We start from the raw sequence: 22,459 nt of genomic DNA on the forward strand, positions 1-22,459 counted from the left end.
TCACATTCTCACATGTGACGCAATATCGTAAGTTCCATTTTGTGTGGCTGGGTCGTAGATGCAAATGAATGCTGAATATTCTCGAGTTAAGACAAAATAGTGAAATAGTGATCCCCGGTTTTCGGAAGTGATCTGTCTCAGATCATTTCGTGAGTTTGACTGAAAATTTTAACATCTCTATTGAGCTCTGTACTGATAAGTTTTGATGAAGAGACAGATAAGTCAGGAGTGTGCCGACTAAGTTCTCAATGTGCTTGCCATATTCAGATTAATGCTTACAATAGTGTTGATATCAGTGATCATAAAACTTATTGGATAATAATAAAAATGGTTTTGAATGGGATCGTGAATGTGTAATGTTGAGGAGTCTCATACTAGGCGGAACGGTCGTCCAATGCTTCCACGTTCGCAATGCTGATCTAGTTTAGATGGACTCGTGAATTCATCTGTTAGAATAAATTTGTGTTAGGAAAATGCAAATGCTCGGCATGAATGACGATGGGAAGGATAAGTTCACAGTTGGTGTTCTCTTGTTCCACTGAATTCAACGCTTTCATAGATGTTCTGAATTTCTCTGGGTTATATTCGCACTGAGTGCGACATACCGAAGTTGTGAGTAAACGAAGAGTTCATACGTCTCCGATCGAATCATTTGTAGGAGTGTTCAATTGAGGTGTCGCAACTTGAACGACAAATGAGATTATGACCGTTGATTAGTGACGTTTTTGTGTACACATTCGAGATTCATGTTTTCAACCTTATGAATTGAATGGAACACGCGAATGTGATGCGTGTTGAAAGAGTTCGCATATCAAAGGACATTGTTTTGATGAAATGAATTTGTTGATTTTGTTTCGATAAATCGATATTTGACGTTGTTATACATCTCAATGAAATTGCACTTCAGTCAATTCTCGATTAATAACTCATCATTTTTACTGTTTAGCTGGCATGTTTACAGTGTTAACGATAGTTTCGGGAGCAGTCATCCTCACTCTGAATAGTGTAATGTGTCTGGACAATGGGTTGGCTAGAACACCGCCAATGGGATGGAACACATGGCAAGTATTCGGCTGTCAGTTGAATTGTCAGAGGTATCCAAACAACTGTCTTAATGAGGATGCAATCAAACGAACAGCCGATAAACTTGTATCGGATGGTTGGAGAGATTTGGGTTATAAATATGTGATACTTGATGATTGTTGGTTAGCAACACAACGTGATCCGATAACGAATAGAATTATGGCAGATCCTTCAAGATTTCCGAGCGTAAGTTCGTGCGTGTAGTGTCTGGAAAATGTGCACAATTTTCTCATTTATTTTGAGCAATATCGGATTATCGAAAATATATTAGCTTTGTGTTTGTATGGCCTCTAATATGATGATATCCTAAAGTGGTTGTGAATCATGTAGAGTTTTCGTTAAAATAATCATTGACATTTGCAAATTCTGTTCGCTAATCTCTATGATGCGTTGCACTTCCAGGGTATGAAAGGCCTGGGACAATATTTACATTCGAAAAATCTACTGTTCGGAGTAACTATTGGTTATGGAACTCTGACATGTTCAGGTTATCCAGGTAGCATGAACTTTCTCGAATTGGATGCAAAGACTATGGCTGACTGGGAAGTGGATTACGTGAAGATGAACTCTTGTAACAGTCCTGATCAAATGATGCCTGATGGTTTTGAAAAATTCTCTCGACTACTTAATGGAACTGGAAGACCTATGGCGTTCTTGTGTACATATCCTCTATATAATTCATGGTATGCAAACCCTCAATCGGTCGACTGGAAGCGATTACAAAACAACTGCAATCTAGTTCGTGCTCTGCCCAATTCTCATAGTTTTTGGGGATCTGTATTCAATATTATAGATGGATATAAACTTCGCAATGATATTTTGCCGAAAGTGGCTGGTCCCGGACATTACAACGATCCCGATATGTTAGTCTTGGGAAACAACGGACTTTCGAATGATCAAAAGCGAGCTCATATGGGCATGTGGTGTATGTTCGCTGCCCCACTACTGATCTCAGCTGACATGGACAAGGTGGATGAATTCAGTGCATCTCTGTTACGTAACAAACATTTGTTGGCGATAGATCAGGATAAAGGTGGACATCAGGCGGAATTCGTGAAAACACGAAATGATGTACAGGTGAGTTGATGCATTAGATTGGAATTCTTATAAATATGTCTTGATATACTCTTCTTTCTGTCGTAAAATCGTTCACAGAAAGTTCCAATGACGAAAAGCGACTTTCAATAATTCATCATATATTTGAACACAGTATATCGTACTAAAATGGTAGAACGACACAACAGCATTTATATACACTAACTAAATATATTTCATAAATTAGTCGGCTGAAATGATCATTAGTTTGTTAATGTATCCAATCACTACCGGTGCAGCTGCAATTATGTAGCCACCAACTACGTTTTTTCATTACTCGTTCTTCAACTAGGTCACGACAAGCCGTTAACATCTTTTTCATTCATCATTGTACTGAATATTAACAGACGTTTTTCATCTATTCATACACTTCTCTTCATACAGTTGTGGATACGAAAGTTAGATAATTGTCCAATTGGTTGGGCAATCGCTTGCATCAACACAAAGGTTGATGGAGGACCAATCAACTTCAGCACAAATCTTGATGAATTCAAATCACAGATGTATACAATATCAGGAGATAAGTTTGAATTACTGGATGTATTCACAGGCGATATATTCAAAGACGTACAATTGACAGAGAACTTTACGATTTCCATCAATCCATCTGGAATTATGATGTTTCGAGTAAATCCATACAAATTGGTTTATTCTTACCAATAAATTGATGGATGTTTCCGTTGTGTGGATTCTGTTAATTTCAGTTCATTTCATATTAGTTCTGTGATTTTGGCTGAACAGTTATTGGATGTGTCATTAGTGAATAATTATTCATGGGATAATGGTAATAAAGTTTATCAATTCAAACTGATTTCATTCAAGAATACTTTGTTTGTTCTTTCTTGTTTGATTATAAAAAAATTTTGAGTAATTGGGAGAAAGAGAACTTGTAATAATCAGAGGCAATTCGCGCATACTGCACATAAACACATTAGAGACTGATCAATTGCAATCCCAAACATCAATGAGAAGACTCAAATTAACAAGAGCAAGTGAATTTAAACTTCGCCCGATTACACAGGTAAATGTCTGTCAGGACTCAGTATGTAAGTGAATGACGCGATGGTGTTTGAAGCGAAAGGCAGTGATTTCGAATCCTGAAGTGGACAAAACTACGGTATGAAGGCACACTCGACTGACGAGTCTCGATGAGGATGATACGCTCGTTCTGGATTCTATTGCTAGTCACCATGTTGCATTTATTTCATAATCTTTTTATCACAACACAGGTATCACCTCATCTGAATTCGTGTGTTATTTTCATTTGCGAAAGTATTCGATTCTATGTATGCCATAAAGAGGTTGGCTACAATTGGCGACACGGAGGATCCCACTGCCACATAGTTGGTTTGTTTGTATACTATCCCGTTAAAGGCATATAGTGTCGAATTTAGGCATAGTTTTAAGGATTTTATGATCACACTAATGCTTGATGGATATCTGTCAGAAATAGTATTGTCGTCGTCAAGTAAACCACTGATGAATCCTAAGCATCTATCGATAGGAATACTACTGTATTATGTTACAACACCATAGCTCACCACGATTTCATTCTTTCCGATGGTTAATTCCTATATTTTTGATTCAAATTCATTGGGCGAATCTTTTGTTAAATTATGTAAGTTAACTAGTAGTGCTCAAGTTATTCGAAATTATTAAGTCAAACCTTGGTAATGATACCTTTAGTCTGACAAAGTTCGTCCAAGAGATTACTGAAATACAGTCGTTAATGTCATTGAAGTTTCTTCCGCAATTGAACTCCAAACCGTATCAACCTGCTAACCGCGTGTATATTCTTAGTCTCATTCTTCAAACGTTGTGACAAGTCGACTTGAGAATGTTCAACGTCCAAGATACCAGTCACTTTGATAATGTGTCTATCGCTATAATTAATTAGGTGTCCGGAACACACTAGAACTGATAAGAGAGGAAAATAATCAATGACAATTAAAATCGTGAGCCTATCCAAGTGAATGATTGTCGGTGTTTATTACTGGTAATAGAATAAATAGAGATTTAGGAAACAAACTTGCGTTCAGTCAAAATGACACGTTCCTACAAACACTGGATCAAGTGTCTGAATAACGGTTGACAGATAGTAAAAATTTAATACGGTTTTCTTGACCTCGCAAAATGATCTGACAAAATAAGTCGTACTATTAAAATGTTGACAAAGGCTTACAATAACAATCCTTCTTCATAACATTGATGTGTTTTTCTATGTCTACGTTAAAAAAATGCTAATCTGCATTGAATATACGACAACAATTGCAACAGATATTATTCCCAAATGATGTCACTCACAATTTGAGAATTAGCTGAATACACGATAATAGGTATTGATTAAAGATAATCGACTGACATGATCAGATATACTAGCATGCATATAACAGTAGTACGAAACAGATCAAGACAACAAGATCTTAGTGATTGCATTTGCAGTGAATAAGACCGTTAAGACTTAGTGTTGTGACTGTATACTGAAGATGAAGCCAAGCTACAGTTTTTCGAGAGATTTTGTGTGAGCATCTATGGTCTCTGGAAATGCCGATAAAGTTTTGCGTAATTACATAGTCCTGTTAACCCTCGTCGTAGGGCATGTGCTGCTCAACAGCATTCTCCACCCATCTCTGCCATGAGCGTTTTATATCGTTTCTTTCCAGTTGCTGTTCATCCTACTCATGTCTGCTTCTGAATCTCGACGCAGTGTTCGTCGGCCTTCATCTTTTTTAATAATAATAATAATAATAATAATAATAATAATAATAATGATTTAATCTCAAATAACAGTTTGTTACATGAGGCATGCCAGTTTACAGGCAAGATCGAATTGTTACAAATGATACAATACACACTGTAGTAAATTACTCGGCTGGGTTGATAATTTATAAGATATGACTGTAGATGGTTTTAGTCAGTATCACAGTTGGCACGCTTCATGAAAGTTGCGTTGCGAATGTGCAATTGATGGTCAAGGATAGGTCCATTGAAGGTGGGAGCTTCTAGAAATCGCAACCATATGTTTCTTTGGAAAATCTAAGGCTTTAAGGATGGTGCAGGATGAAGTCACCCGTTCCACATCTCAAGGGTGCTGAAAGAGGGAGCAAGTAAAATAAAAGACGAGAGGCAGAGTAGCCAACATTCATGAGGGAATGTTTAAGGTATGATTACCCGGTCTAATTCTCTTTTATTAAGGTATTTTTTAAGGAAGAGCATTTTGATATGAGTGGACATACAACTGACAAATGGAGGCGATTCAGAAAGGAGCTGAGAGTATGGGATTATGTGTGGTTATGAAATATAGCGTTAAAAACAGTATTGTGATGAACAATTGGCTATCCTTCTTTTTTTATCGGAGCTATTGGAGCCCTTTTCATTTTTTTGGGTATTATTATTATTTTCTAGGTGTCATAGGGTCGTGAGTGGGCTTCGTATATTAGCGAATTGTCTAGTTTGCTTGTTATAAGATTACTGGGTATGAAGTGAAACCAATTCAACGTTAGTTTGCATGATAAATCAGCATTAATACCTTACGTTCGTGAAATCCCACTAAACCATAAGGAGTCGTAATTGAACAAAATGTTCTGCCCTAGAGACATGGGTGGACTGAAGTTTTCTTCCCAACATCATGTTTGCTGATCAGTTACGCCACGCTCATATCCTTTCGTTTATCCCCATGATTCAAAGTAAGCGCTAGCTTCGTGCTGCAGTTTCATGATTTCCTCAATGTTTGTCCCATTCACTTACAACGTCTTTTCCTAATTTCCTCTTCAAATGGTAGCTGGTTTGTCCTCTCCCACAGTAGGCTGTTGATGATCGTATCCGGTCAACGGACATTCAGTATCTTACTTAGACCATTGTTTGCAAATACGTATACTACTTTGATGATGGTCATGGTAGCTCTCGACGTTTCGGCTCCATACAGTAGAACTGTCTTGAAGTTCGTATTGAAGATTGTGTCTTTGATATTGGTCGACAGTTTGTTGATTTGAGTTCCACATGTTCTTCAACTGTAGGAATGTTGCCCTTACTTTTCCAACCCTCACCTTAACATGCTCATCAGGTCCACATTGCTCATCAATGACGCTGACCAGACACGTGAAATTTCAACATCTCTCAGAGTCTCTCCAACAAGTATGACTCGGTCGATGTTTTCGATGTTGTCCTGCTTCTACTCTTGTGTTTGTTGGGGTTAGAGAAATACAAGGAATGATTTAGATGTAAACAAGCTGACATGGCTAGCCAACATATCATTTTACTATGATATTATAAGTTGTTAATTTCGATATCTTAACTAGCAATACACAGAATTTTCAATTCGTATTCCATCAGTCACGCACAGACCAGCATTCAATTTAGACAGAACTTGTTCTGATAACCGTTACCATGTAACTCTTAACAGTGTATGCATTTCTGAGCATAATACGAAGCGTCAAGCAGTTCATTTCACTGAACCACAAACACATACAACGAATTCGAGCAAAAATGCAAGTGTGAGTGAATGCTGACGAGCGAATACACAGCCAAATTAAAAGTCGAGTCAATTGATAAGATTCAAACATATATAGAGAAGTGAACTATTCATGATCATATATATCGAATTATTATTTCGCTCAATACTTTGTTCTTGTAAACTTTGACAAAATAAACGATACTACGTGTGTGATATGAACCATGTAACAGCCTGCTGAAATCTCTAATCATGCAACAGATTCTGACTTCAACGTCAAACTCTTTGATTGATTCTCAAGTTCCAAATTGGAATCAATTCAAAGATTGACATTAGAAGGCCAAGTCAAGCACGAACACTGAAAAACAAATAAACGACCTGTCAACATAATCCTTAGATCAGTTTAAACATCATAAGTAATTCAGTTTGCAGACCTTGATTCATCAGGTTGATAGGGTAGTCACATCCTTCGACGTATCATAAAACATGTAGTGATAAGAATCATTTAATAAACAAACGATGTTATCTCGATTTAGCCAATGGACTCACTCATCATTCCCAAACGAGAGTCATACACACAAATCATGAACATTTTCACAAACAAATAATAACTGGGAGAACACCTGGACAAGAAAATCATGTGTTTAAAATGTTACACTTGCAATAGGAAATGTATTGTATTTCATGGGTTCTCGTAATTGTGAGAAGACGAAGAGCAAGCTATGTGATGAAAAATGATTCACACTACAGCACACATGAACTACTCAGCAGTAGTAAGTGATATAATGGAGTGCACAGAAAGGTGAAGGGAATGAGAAGTTGGCAAACGTGAAATAGGAATGAGGATCACGGTAGATCGATGCTGTTGTGGTCACGTAAGTATGTAAAATAAACGGTCGCCTCACTTGTAGTCAAATTGATTCGGTGATGTGAAGTTTTGATGTCTTAGATCATGAAGCGTAAAGTGAACACACTAACGTAATTGATTATCTGCACATCAATGCACTCGGGGTTTTCGTGTATGTACTATTGACGATTTATCCTTGTCCCTTAATTTCCTATAACTATATCGACACTGGTTTGTTATCAACCTCCACAAATTTCATTCAGTCAACCCCAGAAAATCACGCTAATAATTTGTTTATTTAATACGCTAACTATACGACTAATGTTGTCATTTATTGTTATTTGCCTTATATCTTGATGAGAATACAGGACCTGTCCAATCGTCTATGTCGCCCACTTATGGATTCATTGTTGTGACAGATGAGTGATGTGCGAGGTCGATAAATTCATCATCGTAAACAACGCCATTCATGCTTGCAACTACGGGACAGTTCTGATTTTCTGAGATATTTTAAAAATTGTAGTACGTGTTAGTGTAGTGAACTCTACTGACAAAGCTGCTTGTAAGTAGCGTGTAACGGAATTACGCGTCGATGTTGCGACATTCGTCCGACAGATAGAACAGTTGCGAATGTGAAAATGAAGCATCGAAATTCCTATTCAATTCATACCAAGACAAAAAATATAATGTGGAAGTTCTATTCACTATATATGAACGTTCATCAACAAAACAGTGATTCGATGAATACATATCACAACATGGATCGTTGAATACATCGGAAGATGCAGATCGATGATTGAAGGTAAAAATTGTGATCGACAAACGAACCCTCTAATGATTATATGAAATGCCAAACACCACATTATTTTTCTTGACCTAGTATGATTATGCCTTGTTTTTTCACCAATCACAACATTATTCACTTCGTTGACTGGTTTTCCTATCCTCTACTTACTGTTCGGTGTGTTATTTAGTCCTTTCTTTCCCCTGTTTAACAGACTATATTGTTTATGTGTAAACTAACAGTGGTAATTTACGTTTTAGAAACAGATGAAATTTATCAGGTCCAATAGCTTACTTGTTCTGATTTTGGCTACACCAAGACTCTGTGCTCGACAATCTAGAGAATGGATAAGGATCACACCTGTACGAAAATGCTTTGTAGCGGTAAATACATCCCCAAAATAAATAACTGTGTAAGTCTTCAATATTGGACGCTGACCACATTAGATTTATTGGACGCATCTAGCTGAAGACGCTCAGTCGTGTATCCGCACCATATCACAAGTGAGAACGCCATGCTCAACACTCCCTGCAATCGCTAGCCAGTCTAGACCAATCATTTCTCGATATGTTGATAGCCTATCAAATATATCGTTGAACCTCCTCACTTCTGACTTTTGATTTCACCAAGTTGGTACGATTCATAGTAGAAGGTGTTACTGGTTGAAGCGTTGTCAAACTCCGAATACCTTCGGTATCTTCACTTTCCTACTGACTGTGATATATATGTATTATGTAAACGTTTTGTAATATCTCTCAAGAAATATGATTTATTTCTGCCTGTTGTCTTCCCTTACAATAGGACACTAGAAAGGCCATAGAAAAAGAGGAAGTATCTTGATGAATGTAAGATTGAATAATCTTAGAGTTTATAAAATTGGGTAGTTTTGTTTAGACATCTACTTGAACACTTGTTACCGGCTTCGGAACTCTACATTTAACCCAATATTTCTTCGAAATGTGAATTAGAACAACATAGAAGAGACTACGAATGTGACTAGGAGCTTCATAACAAGGTTAATTTATATACCTACAATAAGCTATCAACGACTTTTTTGATAATTTTCATACTCTATAAACGTCTCAGAATATGGCAAGTAAAGAAACGCAGTAAGCATTTACCCGGTAACAGCTTGGTGCAAACAAGTCTGAATAAGATGACATGTTCACATTTCTTTAGTATTACTTACTTACTTACTTACTTACGCCTGTTACTCCTCGTGAAGGAGCATAGGCCGCTCACCAGCGTTCTCCATCCAACCCTGTCCTGCGCAATCCTTTCTAGCTCCGTCCAGTTGTAATTCATCGTTTTCATATCTGCTTCTATTATCCGACGCAATGTGTTCTTTGGCCTTCCTCTTTTTCGCTTCCCCTCAGGATTCCAAGTTAGGGCTTGCCTCGTGATGCAGTTTGACGATTTGCGTAATGTATGTCCTATCCATTTCCATCGTCTTTTCCTAATTTCCTCTTCAGCTGGAAACTGGTTTGTTCTCTCCCAATGGATGTTGAGTATCTTGCGTAGACAGCTATTTATAAATACTTGTACATGTTTTATGATGGTTGTAGTAGTTCTCCCAGTTTCAGCTTCGTACAGTAGAACTACCTTGACGTTCGTATTGAAGATTCTGACATTGATATTAGTTAAAAGTTGTTTTGAGTTCCATATGCCCTTTAATTGTAGAAATGCGACCCTTGCTTTGCCAATCCTCGCCTTTACGTCTGTATCTGATCATCTTTGTTCATCGATGATGCTTCTCAGGTATGTGGAGGATTCTACATCTTCCAGAGTTTCGCCATCAAGAGTGATTAGATTGCTGTTCTCCGTGTTGTATTTGAGGACATTGGTTTTCCCCATGTGTATGCTGAGGCTTACTGATGCAGAGACTGCTGCTACACTGGCTGTCTTTATCTGCATTTGTTCATGTGTAAGCGATAGGAGGGCTAGGTCATCTGCAAAGTCGAAATCGTTTAATTGGTTGTGAGCTGTCGATTGTATACCGTGTTTTCCCTCAGATGTCGAGGTCTTCATAATCCAGTCGACCGTCAGAAGGAAGAGGAATGGAGAGGGCAGACAGTCTTGTCTGACTCCGGTCCTTACGTGGAACGCATCTGTCAGCTGTCCTCCATGCACGACCTTGCACTGTAGTCCGTCGTATAAGTTCCGGATAATGTTGACAATCTTCTCAGGAACTCCATAGTGTTGAAGAAGTTTCCATAATGTTCTATCTACACTGATAAACGTTGTCTTGTAGTCATTGAAGCAGATGTATATTGACGAGTTCCACTTAAATGATTGTCTGACATTCATCCGTAGCGTTGCAATTTAGTGAATTCAATGGATCTGATCTATTCAAGAGTTGCTAAAAGTATTCTACCCATCTGTTCCGCTGTTCTTGAATTTCAGTGATTGGCCTGCCTTCTTTGTCCTTGACTGGTCTCTCTGGTTTAATATATTTCCCTGATAGTTTCGTCGTTGTATCGTAAAGTTGTTTCATGTTTCCTTCCGTCGTTGCTAATTGTTCCACGTATTTCTTCTTGTCGGCTCTAATGCTCTTCTTCACTTGCTTATTTGCTTCTATGTACTCAGCTTGTGCTTGGACTTTCTCTGCTCGTGTTCGGCTGTTGTTAATTGATGTCTTCTTGTTCTTTCTTTCTTTGATCCTGTCCAGTGTTTCTATAGAGATCGATTCCTTATGATGATGCTTCTTGAGGGCCAGAACCTCCTGACACGTTGAAATTAATGCTTCTTTGATACTTTCCGAGTTGTCCTCCATAGTAGTTTCTTCTTCCTTCAGTAGATCGTATAAAGCTTGGAACCTGTTGTTGATAGCTATCTTGAATTCATTGAGTTTGTCAGTATCTCGAAGGAATGCTGTGCCGAACTTTTGTAGTTCTGGTTGTCCAGTTGTTCTTTAGCTTCATTTTTAAATTGGCTACAACTAGGTGGTGATCTGAAGCTGTGTCAGCTTCTCTCCTGGTTCTCACATCTTCCATTGTCCTTTGGAATTTTTTGTTGATGCAAATATGATCTATTTGGTTCTCTGTAGTGTGGTCCGGTGAGATCCATGTTGCTTTGTGTATACGCTTGTGTGGAAATATTGTGCCTCCTATGACCAATTTGTTGAATGCGCATAGATTTGCAAATCTTTCTCCATTTTCGTTTCTTTCTCCCAGTCCATGTCGTCCCATAATATCTTCATATCCAGTGTTGTCTATTCCGACTTTGGCATTTAGATCTCCCATTAGAATGGTGAGGTCCTTTCTTAGGCATTTCCCTATCACTGACTGCAGCCGCTCGTTGAATTGATCTTTAATGTCGTCGTTGCTATCATTGGTGGGTGCATAACATTGGATAATATTCATTAAGATCCCCTCCTTCTTTGTTTTGAATGGTGCTTTGATGATTCTGGATCCGTGAGATTCCCATCCTACAAGTGCATTTCGTGCTACTTTGGACAGCATAAGAGCGACTCCCTGAGTGTGTGGAGCATTGTCCTCTTCGTGACCGGAGTATAGCAGCATCTCTCCTGTAGCTAGCCTTTTCTGTCCAGCTTGGGTCCAGTGGGTTTCGCTGATTCCCAGTACTGCTAAGTTGTATCTCCTCATTTCCATTGATATTTGACTGGTCTTCTCGGTCTCCCACATTGTTCGAACGTTCCATGTACCTATAAAAATTTTTGCTCTGGTTGTTAGAAGGGGCATCGGCCTCGTGGCTTCCGAAGGAACTCGGTTTTCACCATGAAGCGTCATAATGGTTTGGATTATTTTTCCTGGTAAGCGTTTTCTTAGCGAGTTAGTTTTCTACGGGATGGAGACGCTAACCCCATGCCAAACCCTCCTCCTTTACCCGGGCTTGAGACCGGCAGCAACCCTATAAGAGCTACAGGCGGAGTATTCTTTAGTATTATACACTTACAATAGTAAATGTACTGTATTTCATGGGTTCTCGTAATAATGAGAAGACGAAGAGCAAGCTATGTGATGAAAAGTGATTCACACCACAGCACACATGAACTACTCAGCAGTAGTAAGTGATATAATGGAGTACAAAGAAAGATGAAGGAGTGAGATAAATGAAGTTTGAATGGGTGAATTGGATGTGAGTGTCATTGCTGATCGGTACCATTGGTTCAAGTAAGTATGTAAAATAAATGGCCGCTTCAATAACAGTATATTCAGGCGTAAAATATTGGTCTCAATTAGATACTCATCAGGCTCATTCTAATATACTGTAATATTTATATTCACATACGAAATGATAACACTAATGAAGTCAGTCTAGTCAATGATAACAGTGGAAAAGATGATAAAATTGTACAATACAAATGAGAAGCACAAATTGAGTAATGAAAGGTGTAGCAGTTGTGATACGAATATTGTAGGTTTGAATCCATGATTCATAATTGGAAGTTTGTGAGTGACTTGAAAAATGTACAAACTGAAATAACCATGAGATTAACTAACCAGAAGTGCTCTGGTAATTGGAAGACGAAAAATGTGTTTGGAAGTGTAGGATGTGGCAGGGAATGGAAGAGTAAACGAACGTAGATTGTGGAAAATAATAATGGCAATAATTCTGGAAAAGAAGAGTTTTAGGATCTTTGGGAAGAACATTCAATTCGGCTGGAATTCGTTTTATCTCTTGTAGTCAGCCCATGATCGGAAGTTATGTGAATGATACATTCTTATTTCAGGCAAGACCAATTTACATATTCCAATTTACATGCCCACTCGTAGCTTGAAATCTTGAGCGCACAAAAGGAGCTCTCTCGAAATGCATCTGTGAATATTCCTCCGTGTGACTTTCCAGAGGATTAAAGAAGTCAGTTTAAAGCTCAACGTTGGACATTCTGGTCAAGTTCTAATCATTTCAATCGACTAGAAGCCTCCATAAAAATCATGTTCACAGTCCGGTAATTCGAGGCCGGTATGGATGCAAATAAAGAGCGTATGTACAGCAGAGGCGATTGCTGTCCAGCAGATCAAGCCTTAACTTTGCATACAGAACAATATGTTCAATCTCTCATTGCTCCTTGATCATAAACGTCATTATTTTCGTGGTCTAACTTTTGTACATTACAAGAGAATGGTTTAAAGTTGAATGTAAGAATACACCAAGTCACAAATGAGAAGACAAAAAAAGTGAAAAGGAATGCTATTTCAAGCAGTGCTAATTGTGATACAATACTGTCAGATATTTATAGTTTTTTCTAAATAACGAAATCATCATTATAGTTCTCCTGTACAAACTGAAATAACCATGAGATTAACTAATCAGAAGTGCACGTTTCTCGATTGAACCACATTGTCTCAAAACCAAGAAACTCAATCACAGTAATCCATCAAGCATATGAATCTTCATCTTGTGCCGCCTAAAAAAGACCACATCATGTGGCTTTTTATGATGTTCGAAGAATCACAACTGCCAAAGAAATTGTGTTGAATGTCATCATAGGTTGAACGAGATAGTGTTCAGTCTACAAATATGCAACTCTATTCATGTAGATTGAGTGGAACACGCAAATCAATGTCATCCTCAAACCCTTGTCCAGAAACACATTCACTAGTTCAAACACACATATGCTAATGTAAAACCACTTAATTCAACTTATAGTCCCTACTGCGAAACACAACATGATTTACATAATTCACTGATCCCATACACATGACCATTATGAAGATCTTTAGGAGGTTATGTAGTGTTAAATAGAAGAGCTCCAAAACTCCATCATCAACATCCATAGGAATAGAAATATTTTCACAATCCTACAAAGATCGTTCCGACGTTTGTCAACGTGCAAATGCTCTCAGTATATGTAATCACAATAACGACAATAATACAAATTGTGGCAACAGAGATTTATGTGAGAATATGTCTTTATTCATTGAGAAATGAGCTGGAAACATGTCAATCCTTGAATAAATTCTAATGTGACAACTTGCGAATCAGTCAAAATACTTGACGTTTAAGTCAGAATCTGTTTCATGAATTATGGTTTCATCAGTCTGTTACATATGTCTTTCGTGATTGAGAAATGAGCTGGAAACATGGAAATAGGAGATAATTAGCTTTAGTTGATTGACAAATGCAGATGAACCACTGTGCTTATAGTGATAGTACAAGACAAAATATCACAACACGAACGCGACTATTACAGATGCACGGTGGAAAAAATAAAACGATCAAGATCAGATCACATGTTTGCTTATATTGGATGTGGTGAAACATCAGTGTATTTGAATGTTTCATGCAAGTCACTGGATTACTCCAAAGTGTAGATATAGTCGACCGGGATTGTGTCAAGTTGTTGATGGCAACCAGTGTTCTACTCATATGTTTCATGGGTGTACTTTGCGGCACTAAGAGTTGTGTCTGACGATTTCTATTAAGGAAAGATGATGGTTCGGAACTACATTTATCAATATTGTAAACATCTATTATTATAGGGTCTATTTTGCATTGAAGTCGTTCCGCCATACAAATCGGATAGTGAATAGTATCTCGTCTTTAATGACAGATAGAACAGCTTTAAATTGAAAGAACTTCAGATCGAGGGAATTTCGTGAGGATCATACCAAGGTTGAACACTACATATTTCGTCATCACAGTTGTTAGTGAATAAAATTTAGTATGTTCAGGTGTCACTTGAAATAGATCATTATACACACCGGTATATAACTCCGCTTCATCAATGATGTACGAACAGGCTTTTTAATTCGTTGTCGTACAAATATGCAACTCTATTCATGTAGATTGAGTAGAACACGCAAATCAATGTCATCCTCAAATTCTTCTCAAAAATATTATTCATTCCTAAATATTCACACTCACACCAAAATAACACCACTTATTTCAACTTATAGTCCCCATTGCAAAACATAACACAATTTACATAATCCATTAATCCCAAACACATGACTATTATGAAGAATAGTGGTACGAACCGTCATATTCTGTTTCTGTCCTCATGAGGTTATATGAAGACGGACAATCGACGTGCGTATGAACTTGTTTGTATGTGCAGATTGAAGAACTCGTTGAAGCGTGAAGTGGCTTCAGTATTCATATGAGATCCATGTGTACTGTCATGTATGTTTGTTTGCCTTCTACAAAATATTCATTTTCAAAGCTCTTATCTGGTTGGTCATTTCTAGTTCATTCTCATACTGTGCCCATATTCATTGTAGTATAAATACGAATCGGTTTTTAATTCAGTCAACTGGGTAGTTCTTATGAAATGTAAGTTTTGATTAGTAATTGTATAATGATCTATACATATTATTTTGATAAGCGTCCTACACTTGACATTGATGAGTTCCACTTCTCATAAATGTTCACGAGAAATCATGAAATGACATCAGAAAGCTAGTCACATTCTCACATGTGACGCAATATCGTAAGTTCCATTTTGTGTGGCTGGGTCGTAGATGCAAATGAATGCTGAATATTCTCGAGTTAAGACAAAATAGTGAAATAGTGATCCCCGGTTTTCGGAAGTGATCTGTCTCAGATCATTTCGTGAGTTTGACTGAAAATTTTAACATCTCTATTGAGCTCTGTACTGATAAGTTTTGATGAAGAGACAGATAAGTCAGGAGTGTGCCGACTAAGTTCTCAATGTGCTTGCCATATTCAGATTAATGCTTACAATAGTGTTGATATCAGTGATCATAAAACTTATTGGATAATAATAAAAATGGTTTTGAATGGGATCGTGAATGTGTAATGTTGAGGAGTCTCATACTAGGCGGAACGGTCGTCCAATGCTTCCACGTTCGCAATGCTGATCTAGTTTAGATGGACTCGTGAATTCATCTGTTAGAATAAATTTGTGTTAGGAAAATGCAAATGCTCGGCATGAATGACGATGGGAAGGATAAGTTCACAGTTGGTGTTCTCTTGTTCCACTGAATTCAACGCTTTCATAGATGTTCTGAATTTCTCTGGGTTATATTCGCACTGAGTGCGACATACCGAAGTTGTGAGTAAACGAAGAGTTCATACGTCTCCGATCGAATCATTTGTAGGAGTGTTCAATTGAGGTGTCGCAACTTGAACGACAAATGAGATTATGACCGTTGATTAGTGACGTTTTTGTGTACACATTCGAGATTCATGTTTTCAACCTTATGAATTGAATGGAACACACGAATGTGATGCGTGTTGAAAGAGTTCGCATATCAAAGGACATTGTTTTGATGAAATGAATTTGTTGATTTTGTTTCGATAAATCGATATTTGACGTTGTTATACATCTCAATGAAATTGCACTTCAGTCAATTCTCGATTAATAACTCATCATTTTTACTGTTTAGCTGGCATGTTTACAGTGTTAACGATAGTTTCGGGAGCAGTCATCCTCACTCTGAATAGTGTAATGTGTCTGGACAATGGGTTGGCTAGAACACCGCCAATGGGATGGAACACATGGCAAGTATTCGGCTGTCAGTTGAATTGTCAGAGGTATCCAAACAACTGTCTTAATGAGGATGCAATCAAACGAACAGCCGATAAACTTGTATCGGATGGTTGGCGAGATTTGGGTTATAAATATGTGATACTTGATGATTGTTGGTTAGCAACACAACGTGATCCGATAACGAATAGAATTATGGCAGATCCTTCAAGAGTTCCGAGCGTAAGTTCGTGCGTGTAGTGTCTGGAAAATGTGCACAATTTTCTCATTTATTTTGAGCAATATCGGATTATCGAAAATATATTAGCTTTGTGTTTGTATGGCCTCTAATATGATGATATCCTAAAGTGGTTGTGAATCATGTAGAGTTTTCGTTAAAATAATCATTGACATTTGCAAATTCTGTTCGCTAATCTCTATGATGCGTTGCACTTCCAGGGTATGAAAGGCCTAGGACAATATTTACATTCGAAAAATCTACTGTTCGGAGTAACTATTGGTTATGGAACTCTGACATGTTCAGGTTATCCAGGTAGCATGAACTTTCTCGAATTGGATGCAAAGACTATGGCTGACTGGGAAGTGGATTACGTGAAGATGAACTCTTGCATCGGTCGTGATCACGTGAAGCCTGATGGTTTTGAAAAATTCTCTCGACTACTTAATGGAACTGGAAGACCTATGGCGTTCTTGTGTACATATCCTCTATATGAAACACGGTATACAAAACCTAAATCCGTTGACTGGAAGCGATTACAAAACAACTGCAATCTAGTTCGCGCTCTGCCCAATATTTATAGTAGTTGGGGATCTGTATTCAATATTATAGATGAATATAAACTTCGCAATGATATTTTGCCGAAAGTGGCTGGTCCCGGACATTACAACGATCCCGATATGTTAGTCTTGGGAAACAACGGACTTTCGAATGATCAAAAGCGAGCTCATATGGGCATGTGGTGTATGTTCGCTGCCCCACTACTGATCTCAGCTGACATGGACAAGGTGGATGAATTCAGTGCATCTCTGTTACGTAACAAACATTTGTTGGCGATAGATCAGGATAAAGGTGGACATCAGGCGGAATTCGTGAAAACACGAAATGATGTACAGGTGAGTTGATGCATTAGATTGGAATTCTTATACGTATGTCTTGAGATACTTTCCTTTCTGTCTCAATACCACGAAACTTCACTTTAACCTTATCAAAGTAATTGATGTCTATGTGTAAGATGTTTGTCAGTTGAATCTGTTTCAACAACCTGTTGATCCTGTCATATTTAATGTACAGCAAACCAGCATGTGAATAGACATTGTTTGTGGAGTTGGTGATAGTGTCGCTCCAAGTATTTCAATGTAATGAGAACGACCTAAATCATTGAATCGGTAATATTTTCAGTAGTCATCGTTGCTTCTTTCTAGTGTAATCACAAAATCCTGACGGCTGTCTTCGAAAACCGATGTTCCGATTCAGCCCTTTAAATTAACACGAAACTAGTAAGCTGTTTAAAATTTGATATGACAAGTTCAATACATTTCAATCTATTTTTCTTCACTAACATCGCCTGTAGCTCTTGTAGAGTTACTGTCGTTCCCAAGCCCTGATAAAGGAGGAGGGTTTTGCATAAGGTTAGCAACTCTATCCCATGGAAAACTAACTCGCTAATGAACGCTCACCATAAAAGATAATTCAAACCAATTAAACTCTGCCCTGGTAGTTAGAAGTTCTTCATTTAGAAGAATTATAATGCTTCATGGTGAAAGCCGAGCTTCTTCGGATGCTACGAGGCCGGTGCTCTTTCTATTGACCAGAGCAATAATTTTTATAGGCACATGGAACGTCCGAACAAGGTGGGAGACCGAGAAGACCAGTCAAATAGCAACGGAAATGAGGAGAAACAACTTGGCAGTACTGGGAATCAGTGAAACTCATTGAACCCAAGCTGGACAACAAAGGTTAAATACGGAAGAGATGCTGCTATACTCCGATCACGGACAGGAAAATGCTCCAGAAACGAAAATGGAGAAAGATTTGCAAATCTGTGTGCATTCGACAAATTGGTCATAGGCAGTACAATATTTCTACACAAACGTATACACAAAGCAACATGGTTCTGGGCCTCAATAAGCAGCAAAATAAGGATTGGATCTCTATAGAAACACTGGACAGGAACAAAGAAAGAAAGGAAGAACAAGAAGACATCAATTAACAACAATCGAACACGAGCAGAGAAAGTCTAAGCACAAGCTGAGTACATAGAAGCAAACAAGCAAGTGAAGAAGAGCACTAGAGCCGACAAGCAGAAATACATGGAAGAACTAGTATCGATGGCGGAAAAAGCTGCAAGAGAAGGAAATATGAAACAGCTTTACGATTCAACGAAGAGACTAGCAGGGAAATATAGTAAACCAGAGAGACTGGTCAAAGACAAAGAAGGCAGGCCAATCACTGAAATTCAACAACAGAAGAACAGATGGGTAAAGTACCTCGAGGAATTCCTGAATAGGCCGACTCCAGTGAATCCACCAGACATCGAAGCAGCACACACAGATCATCCTCCAGGTGTCAATCCACCAACGACGGAAGAAATCAGACCGGCCATCTGACAAATCAAGAGCGAGGAGGCAGCAGGATCCAACAACATACCAGCTGAAGCACCGAAGTCAGACGTCGAAGTTGCTACAAACATGCTTCACCTTCTTTTCAGGAAGATTTGGGAGGAGGAACAAATGCCTATGAACTGGAATGAAGGACACCTCATCAAGATTCCAAAGTAAATAGACCTGAGGCATTACACTACTGTCAATACCAGGGAAAGTCTCCAACAGAGTGTTGCTGAACCGGATGAAAGACGAAGTAGACGCTCAACTTCGAGATCGACAAGCTGGATTCCGTAAGGATGGGTTGTGCACAGACCAAATTGCGACTCTACGAATCATCGTCGAACAATCCAATTACTCTTGATGGCGAAACTCTGGAAGATGTGGAATCCTTCACATACCTGGGAAGTATCATCTATGAACAAAGAGGATCAGATACAAACGCAAAGGCGAGGATTGGCAAAGTAAGGGTCGCATTTCTACAATTGAAGAACATATAGAACTCATAACAACTTTCAACTAATATCAGAGTGAGACTTTTCAATGCGAACGTCGAGGTAGTTCTGATGTACGGAGCTGGAACTGGGAGAATTACTACAACCATCATCAAACATGTACAAGTATTCATAAATAGCTGTCTACTCAAGATACTCAACATCAATTGGCCGGATATCATCAGCAACAGCCTTCTGTGGGAGAGAACAAACCAGCTTCCAGCTAAAGAGGAAATTAGGAAAAGACGATAGAAATGGATAGGACATACATTACGCAAGCCCTAAATTGGAATCCTGAAGAAAAGCGGAAAAGGGGAAAGCCAAAGAACACATTACGTCTGGAAATAGAATCCTATATGAGAAGGATGGATGACAAATGGAAAGAGCTGGAAAGGATGTCCCAGGACATGTTTGGACAGAGAATGCTGGTGAGCGGCCTATGCTCCTTCACGAGGAGTAACAGGTGCAAGTAAGTAAGATCTTCACCGATTTTTAGCTTTAGATTCTCCTTCGAATGTGTTGAGATATTTTTTGCTCTGTTGTACTGTCACAGCAAGTGAGATCATTATTGAACTATGCAATATGAAAACATATTCATGGCTTTCCTTCTGAATAACTTCAACCACATATAGTCGGAATCAGGACATTGTGATTTACGTATACGTAGGCTGTTTGGCGAGCTGTGACTGTCACAGTAGATTAGGCAATATAATATGACCTCCCATTATTTTATCGGATAATGTATGCACTGTTAATCGGACATTGTCAACAACATCTATTTGGGAAGACAATTCAATATGAGCCTATCTGATACACCGGTAACCATTCTCATCTGATAATGTAGATGACTGTAAACCTGACACTATCCAAAACACTATGCAGATTCCAAATCACATGACATTACCCATTCAGTTCTGTATTAGTCTCTTTCTACTTCTTACTATTGGCAAATATCACAGGATGAAATGAAAAATTATTTGCCGATGTAATTAATATCAGCAAGATACCTACATCTGTTCACAAATTTCTTTTCATATAGTTGTGGATACGAAAATTAAATAATCGTCCAAAGGGTTGGGCAATCGCTTGCATCTACACAAAGGTTGATGGAGGACCAATCAACTTCAGCACAAATCTTGATGAATTCAAATCACAGATGTATACAATATCAGGAGATAAGTTTGAATTACTGGATGTATTCACAGGCGATATATTCAAAGACGTACAATTGACAGAGAACTTTACGATTTCCATCAATCCATCTGGAATTATGATGTTTCGAGTAAATCCATACAAATTGGTTTATTCTTACCAATAAATTGATGGATGTTTCCGTTGTGTGGATTCTGTTAATTTCAGTTCATTTCATATTAGTTCTGTGATTTTGGCTGAACAGTTATTGGATGTGTCATTAGTGAATAATTATTCATGGGATAATGGTAATAAAGTTTATCAATTCAAACTGATTTCATTCAAGAATACTTTGTTTGTTCTTTCTTGTTTGATTATAAAAAAATTTTGAGTAATTGGGAGAAAGAGAACTTGTAATAATCAGAGGCAATTCGCGCATACTGCACATAAACACATTAGAGACTGATCAATTGCAATCCCAAACATCAATGAGAAGACTCAAATTAACAAGAGCAAGTGAATTTAAACTTCGCCCGATTACACAGGTAAATGTCTGTCAGGACTCAGTATGTAAGTGAATGACGCGATGGTGTTTGAAGCGAAAGGCAGTGATTTCGAATCCTGAAGTGGACAAAACTACGGTATGAAGGCACACTCGACTGACGAGTCTCGATGAGGATGATACGCTCGTTCTGGATTCTATTGCTAGTCACCATGTTGCATTTATTTCACAATCTTTTATCACAACACAGGTATCACCTCATCTGAATTCGTGGGTTATTTTCATTTGCGAAAGTATTCGATTCTATGTATGCCATAAAGAGGTTGGCTACAATTGGCGACACGGAGGATCCCACTGCCACATAGTTGGTTTGTTTGTATACTATCCCGTTAAAGGCATATAGTGTCGAATTTAGGCATAGTTTTAAGGATTTTATGATCACACTAATGCTTGATGGATATCTGTCAGAAATAGTATTGTCGTCGTCAAGTAAACCACTGATGGATCCTAAGCATCTATCGATAGGAATACTACTGTATTATGTTACAACACCATAGCTCACCACGATTTCATTCTTTCCGATGGTTAATTCCTATATTTTTGATTCAAATTCATTGGGCGAATCTTTTGTTAAATTATGTAAGTTAACTAGTAGTGCTCAAGTTATTCGAAATTATCAAGTCAAACCTTGGTAATGATACCTATAGTCTGACAAAGTTCGTCCAAGAGATTACTGAAATACAGTCGTTAATTTCATTGAAGTTTCTTCCGCAATTGAACTCCAAACCGTATCAACCTGCTAACCGCGTGTATATTCTTAGTCTCATTCTTCAAACGTTTTGACAAGTCGACTTGAGAATGTTCAACGTCCAAGATACCAGTCACTTTGATAATGTGTCTATCGCTATAATTAATTAGGTGTCCGGAACACACTAGAACTGATAAGAGAGGAAAATAATCAATGACAATTAAAATCGTGAGCCTATCCAAGTGAATGATTGTCGGTGTTTATTACTGGTAATAGAATAAATAGAGATTTAGGAAACAAACTTGCGT

At 38.1% G+C, this 22,459-nt stretch overlaps 1 protein-coding gene across 2 annotated transcripts; it reads left to right on the forward strand.

Annotated features, from left to right (window-relative positions):
• Window positions 1–1,485: 1,485 nt before the first annotated feature.
• MS3_00000637 (uncharacterized protein) lies at window positions 1,486–21,251 on the forward strand. 2 transcript variants are annotated; one of them, XM_051208333.1, is made up of 2 exons: window positions 1,486–2,160; window positions 20,810–21,251. In XM_051208333.1, the coding sequence occupies exons 1-2, from the start codon at window positions 1,615–1,617 to the stop codon at window positions 21,086–21,088; spliced, it is 825 nt and encodes a 274-aa protein (XP_051065794.1). In that variant the 5' UTR covers window positions 1,486–1,614; the 3' UTR covers window positions 21,089–21,251. The 2 variants fall into 2 exon arrangements, with proteins under 2 accessions (XP_051065794.1, XP_051065793.1); XM_051208332.1 differs by lacking the exon at window positions 20,810–21,251 and adding an exon at window positions 2,563–3,004.
• Window positions 21,252–22,459: the final 1,208 nt, after the last annotated feature.

This window comes from Schistosoma haematobium, chromosome 6 (genome assembly GCF_000699445.3).
Source record: "Schistosoma haematobium chromosome 6, whole genome shotgun sequence".
Classification (NCBI taxonomy): Eukaryota; Metazoa; Platyhelminthes; class Trematoda; order Strigeidida; family Schistosomatidae; genus Schistosoma; species Schistosoma haematobium.